The following is a 16,140-nucleotide window of genomic DNA, read 5'->3' as shown; positions in this document are numbered from 1 at the left end:
TTACGTTATAATAACTTAATTTTTGGGGTAAAATTTTTAAAATTTACTTAATCATAATTAAGACAATCAAAATTCTCAAATATATGTTTTTAACCGTAAAAACCTATTAAATAACTAAACGGCGCTACCTACGAATTATTTTTACTTATACCGAAAAAATCTGTATCTCTAACTGTTGAACATTAAGATCCCAACCAAAAAAAAAGTGTAAACATTTAATCAAGAAAATATGTGTTTGAAGCAAAAATAAATTTTGAAATTTAGCAAAACACCAATTGGCCTATTATCTTTTATAGGTTTAATTTATTTTTATTGCCGAGTTGACTTATTTAAATAAACTCATTAAATATCTACTCAAATATATTTATATGAAATTAGCCTCGTTGGCCATGTGTATAAGTGTATTTGTGTGGCACAAAGTAGGTACTTATTTACGGGTGAACTTAGTAAACATATACATGTATATAAATGTATTGTGATCACTAAGAAATAACGGCATAATTAGAATAAGCTATATTTTCATAAATTATATGATATACCTAATATTTTATTTAAACAAGTGCACAACTTAAATCAAAGATATACCATATATTTTAGTTTTAAGTGAAACTATTATTTTAATAATATTATAGTATCTTGTAAAGTGGTCCCGGCGATATAAATATTTTCTATGTACACAGTATATTGTTTTTTTTCACTACGGTAATTACATTTTATTTTTAGTCAATGACACACTCGAAATTGATTTTGTCCATCACTCAAAAGAAAAAAAATGAAATGCATCTCATTAGGGCCAACAAAACTTTTTCCAGTGTCATTAGTAAATGTTGTCACCTTCGATCTACATTTTGCGAAACACCATTTTGCTTCATGGTTTAACATCCGAAAAGATCCCCGAATAAAGCTGGCACACGAAAAATGTAGAAATTCATTAAAATTTGAGCAGTTAAATTCGACCCTTTCAAATTTTTCTTCTATACACAATGAGCACAACATATTGAATTGAGGTAAAAATTATCAAGATGGAAAACTTCAATTACAGTATTTTATTACTTTGTGAAAACTCAGATAATATACTGACGTTTAAGTTCATCAATAGCACTTATATAAATGAGATAATTCTAATAAAAGATTAATTTTTAGTTAATTTTTTGTTTTGCTTCCAAATATTTTGTACAATTTTTAAATTAGCTCACATTTATCTTAGAGATCATTAATCTAATGGGCAGTGGTTGTCATTATGTCTTATTTATACGTAAAATAAATATGTAATAAGAACAATTACTTACTTACTTAGTTATTTATCTATTTATTACAATTTACTTACTTTTAAAATTTAAATATGAAAATCCTAGTAGTGCTATAATATTTTTAAAAAATCCATAAAATGTTTTATTAAAATATAATTGAGCAGGATAAACGATTGATTCATTAAGCGGTTCACTAATCATTTACGAACCGACCATTGGCTACAAATTCTTATAATTATATAGTAAATTATTGACTTATACAAAATAATGTGATTGCTTATACTTATACAACATTATATATTTTTTTGATTATCCATGGCAAATAAAAATTAATTTAAAAATGGAAGAAAAATGTGTATACTTTATGCTGTTATACTATTTTCATATCGTTTGTATGTTCTCGATAATTCAAATTGATTAATGAGTAACTTAGTTCCTATAAACATTACAATTACATATACAATGTTGAAGATATTTTCCTAACACCTAGCCTTGATAATTTATGTATACGACATATCGCATTTTTCAAATGAAAATCAACTTAGGTCACAAATAGATTTGAAATGTATTTATTTCATGAAATGGACAATCAGGATAATGGTTGGGCTAATCATAATTAAAAACGCATGGTATAAATCAATAACTTAAAATTTTGAACAGAAACTTAAATTAGACTTGGTAGCTTAGGTCAGATTTTTTGCTTTGATCGCATACAAAAGCATTACGGAAGTGGACATGACGCTTCCGGTCGGGTGAGTGATCAATCGCCACCTTACAACGTAGTGAAGTAGATATTGCCAAATGACTAATCTTGAAACATCAGTAAGTTTGTGCACAATTATTGTACTGCAATACTGCATACACGAAGTCCTTTGTACGTCACAATAGTTGACAGTTACTGTTGATAACCAATGAGCAGATAGAGAACGGCACGTCATAGAGCTAGCGTAGTGGAATTTGTGTGTGTGTGTGTGGGGGGGGGGGGGGGGGAGGGGCAAGTAGGCTTTAGACTTCCATATAATTCTGGGAAGACCTTTCAGAATTTGAAAAAAGTTCCTGTAACATAGTCGATTGCACATGTTAAAAAAAGGCTTCAGTGAACATATAAATTACACCTATGAGTGAAGTGTTTTGTGGAGTGGCTGCTTGAGTTCAGACGAGTTGGGTTGAGGCACAGGTTCCTTCACAAGTAGCCCGGAGTATGTACTTCATATTATATGTAGAGTAACCTTATTCGTGCTATTTATCTCACTCTACTACCCCCCCCCCCCCCCCTATGAACTAAGATTGTAACAGTTAACGTAAAATATAAACCATTGCAATATCTCTTGAAATAATTGAGTAATCAAAATTCTGTTTTTTTTTAAGGACACTCCCAGCGAAAAAAATTACAAAAATTTCATGTTTTGCTAAATTTTAACGTTTTGGTAAAAATGTTAAACATTTTTTTTAATTTAATTATTTTCAAACAAAGGGTAAGTAGTGATTTTTTAGAGTTCAATCTTCTGAAAATATTGACGTTTCAATATTTTATTTTTATAAAAAACCTGGCTTTTATTTTTTTTTCTAGTTTCCAGATAAATTTCGGGCCATACCGAATGTTACTCTATGGTTACGGGTGTGAGTTACTCTAGCTCCACACTGGTAAGTGGTAATGGTTCACCTAATACAATTTCGTCAATGTAATATATAATAATTTACATATATAATATAAATATCACCGATCTTCACCGAGAAATCCTCTTACAACTTTGCCATATGCAATTTAACTTCTATTGTGCTCAATCTGGCACACTCGGTTTTTTTTTAATTGCTTGCAATATCATGTGAGAAGTTACTATTACTGATTATTAATTAAAAAAATTACCTCTGCAATATTCTAAAAATAAAAGTTAAAAAAATACATTTTATTAGTCCATCTCATCAATTTACTAATAATTACGATTTAATATTTTTCATGTAATCATTTCAAAAAATGTGTTACTTCTCTTAACATTTTGTATACTGTACTATTATTAATTAACATTTTATATGGGAATTAGTTTTTGTAAATGTAATGTACAGCGAATATATAATTTTATGTTTTCATCAATTTTAAAAAAAATAAATTTTACTACCTACTACTTACAACATTACAATATGTACAATTGAAATTCAATCGAATTTTTGTTTATTTAATCTTATATAATAATATAGGTAATAATTGGTTTCAAAGGTCAATTAATTCTAAAAAAATGTACTAGCCACTGTTAATCAAAATCACACAAAAAATAATATACAAAAACGTACGTCTTGCCAATTCGACCTTATTTACAGTAGGAGCCGGCATGACAAAAATTGCATTAACTAGAATTGCAATCGTTATTAACATATTCTTGAATAAAATCATCTTGATTTACTATAAAAATATAATAAAAACAATTTGAACGTTGAACAATAAATAAAATAAAATAATATGTCGACATGTCTTATATAAGCGATCAGCACCTATCCATACATCTGCCNAACACAGAAGTAGAAAACATATTATTAATACGTTTTTTATTTATTAATTACACAATAGAATAATAATGTTATAAAATGTCGATGTTCACTATGTTTATTACATAACACCTGAGTAATTAACGTGCATTTAACTTTCAATCCAATATAAGCCACGATAGCAGTTTGCGGCAAACAGGAAAAGGCGAAATTTCAATAATATCATTGCATACGTCTTGTGTATCGTATTTATTAATCTCACTACGACTAGTAGCGCAATCAGTTTCAGGATGCACTCTTTATCAGCCGTAAAAATTGGTCTAAAATATAATAATTTTCTACATGGTATCTTATTCTTCATATCACAAATGTCGGATAACCATAAAACGCTGAGGTGGATGGCTTGAATAGTTTAATATCTCCTGATCACCATAATTGTTTTTGTTAAATTTGTTGTAACATTCGTAGTCAGATAATTGTGTGTTTGGGTATAACATGTCTAACTATTATTGGTTTTTCTCTTCAATGACGACTGAAGTGTTATTGGGAGAGAAAGAACATTTTTTTCTCAAAATAAGTTGCCGCAAAATTAAGTTTCAAAAATAGGTAGCCAGTAGTCAAAATAATTACAATTTGTGAGGAACTTTGTATTAAATCGCTAAAAGGATTAAAATGTGTTGACTAGTATTCAACATGAATACAATTAATGCTAATATAATAAGTATTCGGCCAAAATTTCAAGTGCCTATTTTTTTTTTTTTTGATGATATTCACATTTGAATTCAACCAAAAAAACATTTCATTTTGTCGAAAGCTGGTTTTTTCTAGGCCACGTATAACACCGATTATACAACAACTGTTTTTGCAAACCTAGAGCCTCTGTGGCGTGTATAATTTCCAAATATATAAGTTGCTCAGGTGGTGGATTAGATATGATTATAAATATTTAAGTACTATTATTTTTGTGAGTTAGAAAATTTAAAAATTAATTACAATTATTGACTTTAGCTTAAAAAAAAAATAATAATCTAAAATTGCATATACCTGTAAATAATTCAACACAAATCAAAATGTTTTGAAAACAAACTTTTCGACTACAAAAAGTACATTTTTGACCATCCATATTTCCACCAAAAAAAATACTCGATCACATTTTATGGATCACTAAACCATCTACCCTACTATGCCTTTCGACTAAATGATCTTCACTGTTATTTTCACTAAAGGTATTAAGAATCTATCCAATTCTCAAGCGTCATGTTGTCTTAACAATGTATTACATATAATATATAAGATTATTACAATAATTTTAATCTTAAATGTTAGTGACATTATTATTATCTATGCTATTTTGCAGGTGTATTTTTATTTTTTATTATCTAATGTAATCAATAGGAATTCAATTAAAAAAATTAATAAAGTGAAAAAGTAATAATATGTAATTTGCGAAACTTGACTTGCTATTATGTTGATAATATTTAGTGATTGCACAAAGAGCATGATGCTGGCATATCGTCGAATTAGCACTATAGTGGAAAAATCTATCAAGGGCTTTAGGTTGGGGACAACCCCCGTATCGCATACATATTTTGTTATTATTATAATTTATAATAAACGTGAAGCACAAAAATATAAAATATAATTGTGAGTATACTATATTATTTTTATGCATCATTGATCGTTAATTTGTTTGTATTTCAAATAAAAAGCGGGTAAGTGGATATCGTACTGCTGTACTTAAGGTGTAATGGATGGTATTATATATTTGAATTCAATGATATCAAATTATTGTATACGAAAAACGATTCTGAGAGGAGACAGTATGTCAGTTATAGGATATTTTATATTGTTCTTACTTATTATTAATATGATAGCCGGTAAGTTGAATTAATATTATTCTTAAATTATCAGTGATGCTGGAAAAATATTAGATATACCTGGTTAAAATTGGGCTGTTTTGTAACCGAATTACGACAAAATGATAACCATTATTCTTTGTGTTAATATGCAATTTTGTCCAAATTTAAACATAAAATGTCTATTAAATTAACTGTATTCGTATATTTTTTAGATTTCTTAGTTACTGAAATAACTGCTGAAGTGGAAACTTGTTTTAAATGTTCAATCCTTAGCTATAAAAATTGAACATTTTATACATTTTCAACTACAAAATCATTTTCAATTTTCAACTTGATAACTAGGTATTGTCGCAAATTGAACTTTATGTTTATAAAAAGAAATCGTTACTTAGTATTTTTAATATTTTTCAACTGCTATTATAACAAGTTATCAATAATAGTCTTGTAAAAATTTCTAAAATTTCTTCATATTCAAAATCAATTAAATGGAAGACATTTTAAAAACTATACCATATGTAGATAATGATAACTTTAAAATTTGGAGAAAGTGTCAAGTACCTAAGATTATTTGTTAAAAAAAAAATATATATAGGGCAGGATGATAAATCTTTATTTTGCTCCAGAATATAAAATTCGCCAAAATTAAACATTTTGTTTTCATAAACAAATACATGCACCTTAATATTAGTGAGTTATTTTTTAAATTCCAAAAAAAAATTTAAGAAGAAAATTGTGTTCGGTATTTAAATCTTAAGTAATGGATCATTCAACATTTCATGAATGTTTGAGTATTGTGCAAGTTTTTGTTTTATATATATAAAATCTTCTATAACCTGACGTTGAAAGCTTGGAAAATTATTTTGAGTTTAGAAAATGGAGTTCAAAAATAGGTAGCCGGTAGTCATAATATAATTACGATTTGTGAGGGACTTTGAATTAAATCGCTAAAAGGATTAAAATGTGTTGACTAGTATTCAACATGAATACAATTAATGCTAATATAATAAGTATTCGGCCAAAATTTCAAGTGCCTAGTTTGATGATATTCACATTTGAATTCAACCAAAAAAACATTTCATTTTGTCGAAAGCTGGTTTTTTCTAGGCCACGTATAACACCGATTATACAACTGTTTTTGCAAACCTCGAGCCTCTGTGGTGTGTATAATTTGCATATATATATAAGTTGCTCAGGTGGTGGATTAGATATTATTATTGATAATTGATATTTAGGTACTATTTTTTTTGTGAATTAGAAAATTTAAAAGTTGAATAAAATTATCAACTTTAGTTTAAAAAAAACAAATAATAATCTAAAATTGCATATACCTGTAAATAGTTCAACACAAATCAAAATGTTTTGAAAATTGTATGGTGTATAGAAAATGCTTACACAAATATTCAGTGAAAATTTCATGTATCTATGGTCATTTTGGTCAGAGTTACACTAAAAACCCAAATCCATTTTTTCGAAAAATGGTTTGGCGTAAAAAGTTCCGTTTATCTTTAATGTTAGTCTGTTTTACCTGTCTCTTTTGCGGACTATTGGAAATTTTAAATTTTGACCTTCCGAATGCACCAACTAGATTCACTTTCAAAACCAGAAAAATTGCTATCGAAGAAAATCAAAGTTCTTTTACTGCAAGAAACAAAAAAACACAAAAAGAAAAAATAAAAAAAAATAAGAAAAAAAAATAGAGAAGTATAAAAACACACAATGTTGTAAAATAAAATATACATTCATCACTCCGCTCAGAATCTAAAAACATATTTCATTTTGTCAAAAGCTGGGTTTTTATATTCCACGTATACATCGATTATACAACTATTTTACATACCTTGAGTCCCTGTGGCGTGTATAATTTGCATACCTATAAGTTACTTAGGTTAGCTTAATCTAATCGTCGACCCGTTGTTAAGCCTTAATTATGTGTCGTACTGTATCAGGTGGGAATGATATCGAGTGTTTCTGTTGGGTATTTGTTGAAAGTCGGTTTCAAGATAGCCTTATGAAGGATTGTTTTAGTTTGTGTCTTTACCGTTACAATATATTATAAAGCACTCCAATTTTGTCAAGACAAATTTGAAATTTCACACAAATAAAATTATGAAATTAGCAAGTCAGTCAGAGTAAATATTAATTGCATACATCCTTATATTCACTAAAAATAATATTTTAATGTTATTGTTACTAATATAAGTTTTAAACAATAATAACTTATATGGTTTATTGTGAGTAGCAGTTATACCCAGCGTTGACTGCGGTATATAGACTACCCGTGAGGCTAGATGAGGTTATGAGGATTGAGATTTTGGGTTAAGCGAGCATTATATTATCAGGTCTCCCTGAGATACTCACATAATTGAATAATACTTAACTCTAAAGCACTGGTGATTTTATCAATCAGAGCAGGTACCGTCTTATCTTTTAGCTACAATTAAATGTCGACATATTGTGTGAGACACGTCTACCACATAGTCATAGGCGTGTCTACGGGGGAGGCAGGGTGGGCACCGGCCTCCCCAGCGACGTTCTTGGCCTCTTGGATTATAATGGTGAAACCACGAATATAATAGAATATATTATAGATTATATTTATAAGTATAGTATATCCGTGGCTGAAGCAGTAATTGATCGATAAGAAATGTTATCAATGTCAATAAAGTTTTCGTCTATAGATGGGTTACGTAATAATCACGGACTATATTATAGTGACTATAATATTATAGTCTATAATCGGTATTTAAATCGTAGTAGTGGTGGTAGCTGCTGCACAGTGCACTGTTATCATTTGGTAAATAATAATACAACTAGCTTGCTCCGTACATAGTTGAATAATATAATACACGTGTCTCGCGTTTTTTCCTTATGTGACAATATTGTTTGAAACACGAAACATATTATTAATAATTTAATTAGTTAGATTATTTAGAATTGTGATTTTAATCTCAAAAAGTTTTTCATTGAGACATTAACCATGAAAAAACGAAAAACCATATCTGATTATTTCAAAAATAATACGCCAAGTACAAGTAAGTAAAAATATTAAGTATTTTTATCTTTATAAACACCTTAAACTAATTCAATACATTTATTTGATATTTTGTATTTTTACACAAAAAATGTAAATACCTAACAACATAACTGCATCAGTTTATTTAATTTAAATAATAGTACACTGTAAAATTATTGAATTTGTAAGTAATTGTCTGTATTAATCAATTAGGTACACAATCAGATACATATACATTGTTGGAGGAATCCGAGGTAGACAATCCTTTACCTTATTCTAGTGTTTCATATACTACAACAGATTCAACTGGTAATTGGTATTATTTACTGTTAATGATTAAAATATAGCTACATATAAATATAAGTTCAAATAAATAAATTTTCATGGTATTTATTTTAAGAAAATTCCAACCCTGGTGAAACTGAACCGTCAAAATCTAACTTCCAGTCATTATTACCATGTAATATGGAAACATCGGAAACAGCATCTACTGGTATGAACAAATTTTCTTTAAATTTTTTTTTTTTGTGTTGAGATATCATTTGTGATTAACTATAACTACCACTTGTGTTTCCCAATTACTTTTTTTTACAAGTGTTCAATATATTGTGTTAGCTGTTTTAGTTAATTTGTATTGTTGTTCTTAATATTATATGTAACTAACTTATTACTTATGTATTGTTTTGTATTTAACCCCTATGTTACTGTCTTATTATTGTATTAATTAGTTAATTATGTTTATGTTAATTAATCTGTTAATTCTAACCATGACCTAAGGACTCAATTGTCAACAAAAAAATTGAAAATGTATGTTAATAAAGTAAGAAGAATAAGTAAGATTGTAAGAACATAACATGTCACATGTGTATATCCTAATGATAGGTAGAAATAATATTATAATAATAATAATTTGTTATTTTGTCTATGTTCTATGTTGGGTTAACTGTTTGTGTTCAATGTTTCAAAATTGTTATTATGTATATTAGGTAAATAAATATTGTAATTTTTTACTTTTGTAGTAACCATTAATCAATAAACTTTATTACTAATTAGTTACATTAGTTATACCTAACTGATAATATTTGTGTTGATCAATGTTGTATATTTATGTTTGTATATAATATACTTCATATTATTTAAATGTTGTTATTTATGTAATAAATTTATTAAGAAAACAAGTTTTAAAATTTTAAACACTAAATGATCAAATCAAGTATAATGTACTAAATTTAAATTGTTTATCTTATGCATGAATTCTAAAAATTTTAGATCCTGATAATCCTGATGATCCTGCTAATTTATTACCGATATCCCAGTTAGAACGTAAAGATAGGGTTGTTCGAGGCCCATTTCAACCCAAACTTAAATTGTATCCACGAACAAAGTTTGGAGACAGATTTCGGTGCTTTAATAAATCTTGGTATGAATTATTCAATTGGCTTGAGTACAGTGTGAAATTAGACAGAGCTTTTTGTTTTCCCTGTCGGATGTTCACTAATTCTTCAGGAATAAATGCTGGCCATACAGAGTCTACGTATTCAAAAGTTGGATTTAATAATTGGAAATTAGCTACAACTAAATTTAAAGCACACCAAACTTCAAACACTCATTTAAATAGTATAACTTCATTAACAAACTTTTTGCATTTAAAGCCAATAGATACAGTTTTAGATGAAGAGAGAGAACATATACACAGTCAAAAAGAACAGCAAAGATTAAAAAATAGACAAATCATGCAACGCTTAATTGATATAACTCTGTGTATAGGTATTGGTGGACGTTCATTCCGAGGAAAAAATGAAAAGGAAACTAGTTACAATAAAGGTCTGTTCAAAGATATTGTTACACTTTTGGCCAAATATGATCCTCTTCTTAAATCTCACTTAGAATTAGGTCCTAAAAACGCGACTTACTGTAGTAATATAATTCAAAATGATCTAATTATATCAATAAGTCAAGTACTAAAAAATCAGTTAAAACATAAAATTGAAAATAAAAAAATATCAATTATTGCTGACGAGACAAGCGATTTAGGACACCACGAACAGCTATCAATAGTTTTAAGGTATTTTGATGATGAGAAAAAATGTCNTTTTATTAGTTGTAATATTTTAATAAATTACTTGTTTAACCAAACTAATAAATAACTGTTTTATGTGTATTGTTTATTGTGTAGTAACTGTAATAAGATGTATAGAGAAGGTTGATGTACCTACTACCTGTCCTATAGTTGATAAAATATTTATAAAAAAAAACTAAGTAGGTAGCACATTAGTTAATACTTTAATAGGCCTTATTTATTGGTTCATAGTTGTAATAGCATATAAGAAAACCAATTTTAAGATCAAGAAAATCTTTAATTTGGCGGGGTGAAAAAATTCCAGGTGCTATACGTATAATTTTCATACAACAAAAATAAGATACAAATATAGATATATATTATAGATCGCTGTAATATGTAAAAAAATTTAAATTTTATAACTGGCCTCCCCAGCCATGGAGGTCTGGACACGCCTATGCACATAGTTATATTAACAGAACTTACAGAACTTAATAACGTAACCCATGTAAAAAATATAATTGCAGCTCATTTCTAAAGATGGCTTGGCAACCATCATTGATTAAATACAAATAGATAGCCCATTTCAATGTAGATTTTGGAAACAGTCATTTTAGTGTTATTATGATTTCATAGATTGCGTCTACAGTTTTGTTGCATAATAATAATAAACATTTCATGTAATTAATTTTATAATATAGCATAGACATCAACTATCGGCAATCGATGAACGCAGACAACCGAACTATTTTTATACATGATAATATAAAAATAAACTTGTCTCCTATATAATAGAAGAAAAATACGATGGCACGTCCCGGTGTCGATTTTTTCATGCAATTATAAATTATGTTATGCTTTCTATCTATATTTTAATAACAAAATTATTTAATACTGGTGCCGCCGTGCTGGTTTGGTTTTCATGGTTATTTATTGTTTTACGTATTGTAATTTTTTGAAAACACTAATAAATGAAACTATTACATTTTCAAACTGTTATTTCTATTTTTTTTTCAAAATCCAAAAAATGCATACAATTTCAGTTATTCATTTTTTATAAAATTCCAAGATAAAATTTGATTATTCAAATATTTTAAGAGTAACACTTTTTTACCATAGCACATTTTAGATTCTGACTTCTGAGTGGAGCTATTTTACAATTATATATGTTTTTTCTGTCTTTCATAAGTGAGGTGTCGTAAAATGCTTCAATTTTTTACTTTAAGGTAGTTTCTGGTAATAATTTTTGTAAAATCGGATATTTACGAATAAAATAACGATTTACATTACATCCCTAGCTGACAGACCGTCTTCGCTCAGAATAGTTTTGCGTATACCTAAACAATAAAATTATAATGCTTTTTATAGCCTTAACAATGATGGATTTAGACAATTCTGTTGTGAACAAGACTAAAAATAAATATTTAGAACATAGATACCTATATATATGCCTTTGTATTTAATCAATGCTTACGTATTAAGGGATAGTATAATACGGCGGCAGTAGATGGCGCTGCTGTTATCGAATTAATTTAGTTCTAAATAATAATACCGGCCAACGCCGTTAAACCTCACTAAACCCAACTAAACCTCACTAAACCCATCTAAACCTCACGTAACCTATCTAAACCTCACGAAACATCTCATCTTTCAGCAAACTGAAGAGCCGTGACAGCTAGTTTCTTACGTACTCAGTTGTGTACGGTCGTCGTTTGCGTGCGGACGTCTGCTCCTGACTAGCGTCTACTTCAGCAGGTCCTCCAACACGATAACGGTACAGTCTTAGTACGTCCAGCGATTACAGCGACCCCTTGCGCTCGGCCCCGGAGGCGGCACCGCTGTCCCTGCTGCGTAGCAGGCGGAAAACCGTAAGTACGTTTTTTCGGTTTTACGAAAATATCTCGCCAGGGCTTGCTCTGAGCGTCTCGGGAACAAAAATTTGCCCCCCCGAATCCCTCTGACCTCCTTGGGCGACCACCGATAGGCCCCCGAAAACCCGGTCACTCTAGCCCTAACCAGGGCCGAGATATAGGGCCCCGAAATCGGCACTTCTAGCAAAACCGAATTCCAGAACCCAGACAGCGGGACCTAACCTAACCCTAACCTACCAGGGCCCTCAAGGGGCTCCAACAACCCCCCCCCTTCCACCTAATTCCGTCTAATTCGCTCCGTTGGCCGGTCATCGACGAAGCCCTCCGGAAAAAAAACATCCACGAATATCTTGTAGAAATGCTGCGGTCTTGGCTCACGGACAGGGAGCTCCTTACCGGTGAAGAGATGACTCCGCGGCCGGTCACGTGCGGGGTGCCGCAGGGGTCGGTCTTGGGCCCTACACTGTGGAACGTCGCCTACGACTCTCTCCTAGAGATGAACGTTCCACGTGGAGTCCACCTTGTCGGGTTCGCCGACGATCTTGCGGTTGTGGGCGTGGCCAGTACGGGCCAGCTGTTGGAGGACGTTGTCAACCCGGTACTCCGGTCCATCGACGCCTGGATGACGAGCAGGGGTCTCGAGCTCGCTCACCACAAGACCGAGGCAGTCATTCTATCCAGGAGGTGGGCATTCGTCCCCCCTCGTCACGAGGCCGGCGGTCACGCGATCGCCCTGTTGAAAGACCTGAGGTACCTCGGAGTAAGGCTGGATACGAGGATGACCTTTTATACCCATGTGCAGCTCGTGGCGAAAAAGGCTACGGCTTCGGCGACGGCCTTGGCAAGACTCATGCCGAACATCAATGGGCCTGGGTAGTGGAAGAGGCGCCTATTGGCCTCCGTAGTGGAGAGTCAGCTCCTCTATTCCGCCCCCATCTGGTCAACTGCAGTCTCGGCATCCGCGAGGACCACCGGCGCTCTAACACGCCCCCAAAGATTAGTCGCTCTGCGAGTGATAAGGGCTTATCGGACGGTGTCCGACGAGGTCGCCCTTCTACTGGCATACATGCCACCTGCCGACCTACTCGCGCAAGAGAGGGCGAGGTTGAGGAGGCGTCGCGAACAGCCCGCACTTCCGGGAACTCCGCCGATGTCTTTGGCCATGATGAAGGCCACCGAGAGGTAAGCGACCCTGGGGCTATGGCAACTGCGATGGGCCTTTTCGTCTAAGGGCCAGTGGACGAGGCGTCTCATTCAGGACGTCAGGAGGTGGATGCGTAGGCCTCTCCCGGAGATACCAATGACGTTCCGGATGACGCAAGCGCTCTCCGGCCACGGCTGTTTTCAGTACTATTTGAATCGAATGGGTAGGGCCATCAGTCCGCTGTGCGTGCAGTGCGGGGACGCCGTGGACACGGCCGAGCACACCCTGCTGTCCAGTCCCTACTGGGAACCCTATAGAGTCGAACTGGCAGGTCGCGTGGGCCACAGGTTATCGGTGAGAACACTTTCCGACGTAATCTGCGGTCCCCGCGAAGAGGATCTCCCCCCAGACCCAGACCTGCGTGGGCCAATTATTAGCGAGGCCACAGAGTCCCTTAGGCTCCTATACAGGATGGTCTAACGTCTCCTGTCAGCAAAAGAAGAAGAGGAGAGAGCTCGGCAAGCCGCGGAGGCCAAGGAAAACGGGTGCCCAGGGAGGCGTGTTCAGCCGGACCCGGAAAATACTGTATATTTTTTGTATATCTTTGTATAACACGTACTTGTATATATGTATATTAAATTTTTGTAAGGGGGTAAGTCGGGGAGACTGGCCCCGTCTTCCCCTAGTTATTTAGTTGGTAATTGTTCTTTTTTATAGGTTATAGTATCTTTTTCTTTGTAACAACCCTGTGAGGGGGCAAGTCGGGGAGATTGGCCCTGTCTTCCCCCATAACCTTGTGTACATTTATTTAAATAAACGATGGCGGCCGGGAGGAAGTAATGCGAAAGTGGTTCCCTCCCGGTCGTCGATTAAACCGGAAAAAAAAAAAAGTTTCTTACGTACGTATTAGGGGTTAGTATAATACGTCGGCAGTAGATGGCGCTGCTGTTATCGAATTAATTTAGTTCTAAATAATAATACCGGCCAACGCCATTAGCAGCGTTAAACCTCACTAAACCCAACTAAATAACCCGTGGCGTGGGTAGTTGGATCGCAGCTTGTGACTTTACAGTCACTAAATATAAGTATAATGTATCTACTACCTAAGGGAAATAATCTATTTTTCTATCAAATATCTTATACACTATATTTGACAATGATTTTTTTGAAATTTTGATTTTCTATGAGTATTTATAAAAAATGTTCAAAAGCATAAACAAAAAAATATTAGATTTCCATGTTTCAACATCCCCTAATTCATCCCCTCCAAGTTTTGAGACAAAAAAAGACCGTTTTTTCTAAGGTGGCAAGGTCCCATTTATCTTTATACATATACCAAAAATCGTCAAAATTGGTTTAGTGGTTTAGGCGTGAAAACGTAACATACGGACAGACTGAGTACATAATGTGTACTTAACACTTTACAGTGTTCGTATTAGTCTATAATCCACAGTGACAAAATGAATACAAAAATAAGAACAGTATAAACAAAACATAAAGCCACGACATAATAATTTGTTGTGTGTGTGTTTCGATTGGTGGCGTTGGAAAATATAAACAGACTATTCCAAATTTCATGTGACATTAGATTTCAGCATGATATAGGTACTTTAATTAGGAAAAAATGACGTATGTGAAAATCTCTTTGAATCATATAATCTAAACTAATTTGATATTAATTATTTTTTTTATTAATGCAAAGGGGGAGATTTTAGGGGTGACTTTTAAAATTCAAATGGAAACCTATATAGTTTTGAAATATGATTCATATAATATCATATACTATTTATTTTTTAATGCATTTTGACGTATCATTTATAATTATGGGTCAATAATTAAAGAAGTTATTTACTTCTGAATTTTGCATTTATTTTGTAAAATGCAGTCAATGAATAATAATAATAATAATAATAATGTACGTTTGTGTTTTTGTTATGTACTGATGCATTGTTGTAGGTACAACGGTATTACCGTAATAATCTAAACGCTATCTATCAATTTATAAAGTTATTGGAGTAATATGAAGTGTAAAAAAAATACAATGCATTAGATAATATACCTAGGTACCTATAATATTATGTATACTGTATATTGTATTATTATTTATTTATAATCAATTCTATTATTGGAACGGTTTTTATTTACTCAATAATTTTACACAATATTTATTATTTATAAATTATGATACTTAAAAATTATATATCATTATTCATTATAAATTATACAGTAAATAATTATTCAATAGCTAAATAGTAACTAGTAAGTATACCAAATTATTGTATAAACTATAATATTTTACAGAATACAATTATTTAAAATTTATATAAATAGGTTGGGTACCTGTATTTTTTTACTAATGCATATTTTTTTTTTTGTTTTTCACTGTAATATATTATAACATTATTGTATTATGTGTATTATGACTACGTAAGTATGTCGGACCAATGTATTATAATACATTAA

General features: G+C 31.7%; 1 protein-coding gene across 1 annotated transcript; it reads left to right on the top strand.

Annotated features, from left to right (window-relative positions):
* Positions 1–9,803: 9,803 nt before the first annotated feature.
* LOC111041356 (zinc finger MYM-type protein 1-like) lies at positions 9,804–10,810 on the top strand. Its single transcript, XM_022325604.1, has 3 exons — positions 9,804–9,816; positions 9,873–10,668; positions 10,780–10,810. The coding sequence occupies exons 1-3, from the start codon at positions 9,804–9,806 to the stop codon at positions 10,808–10,810; spliced, it is 840 nt and encodes a 279-aa protein (XP_022181296.1).
* The last annotated feature ends 5,330 nt before the right edge of the window (positions 10,811–16,140 follow it).

This window comes from Myzus persicae, unplaced genomic scaffold (genome assembly GCF_001856785.1).
Source record: "Myzus persicae strain clone G006 unplaced genomic scaffold, MPER_G0061.0, whole genome shotgun sequence".
NCBI lineage: Eukaryota > Metazoa > Arthropoda > Insecta > Hemiptera > Aphididae > Myzus > Myzus persicae.
The sequence above is the reverse complement of the archived record's forward strand: the minus strand, read 5'-3'. Positions and strand labels throughout refer to the sequence as shown.

Bases quoted from the DNA above. Each gene is read 5' to 3' on its own strand.
- LOC111041356 (XM_022325604.1), top strand. The intron at 10,669-10,779 runs GTATTTTGATGA...TTTATTGTGTAG, and splicing joins CAGCTATCAATAGTTTTAAG to TAACTGTAATAAGATGTATA.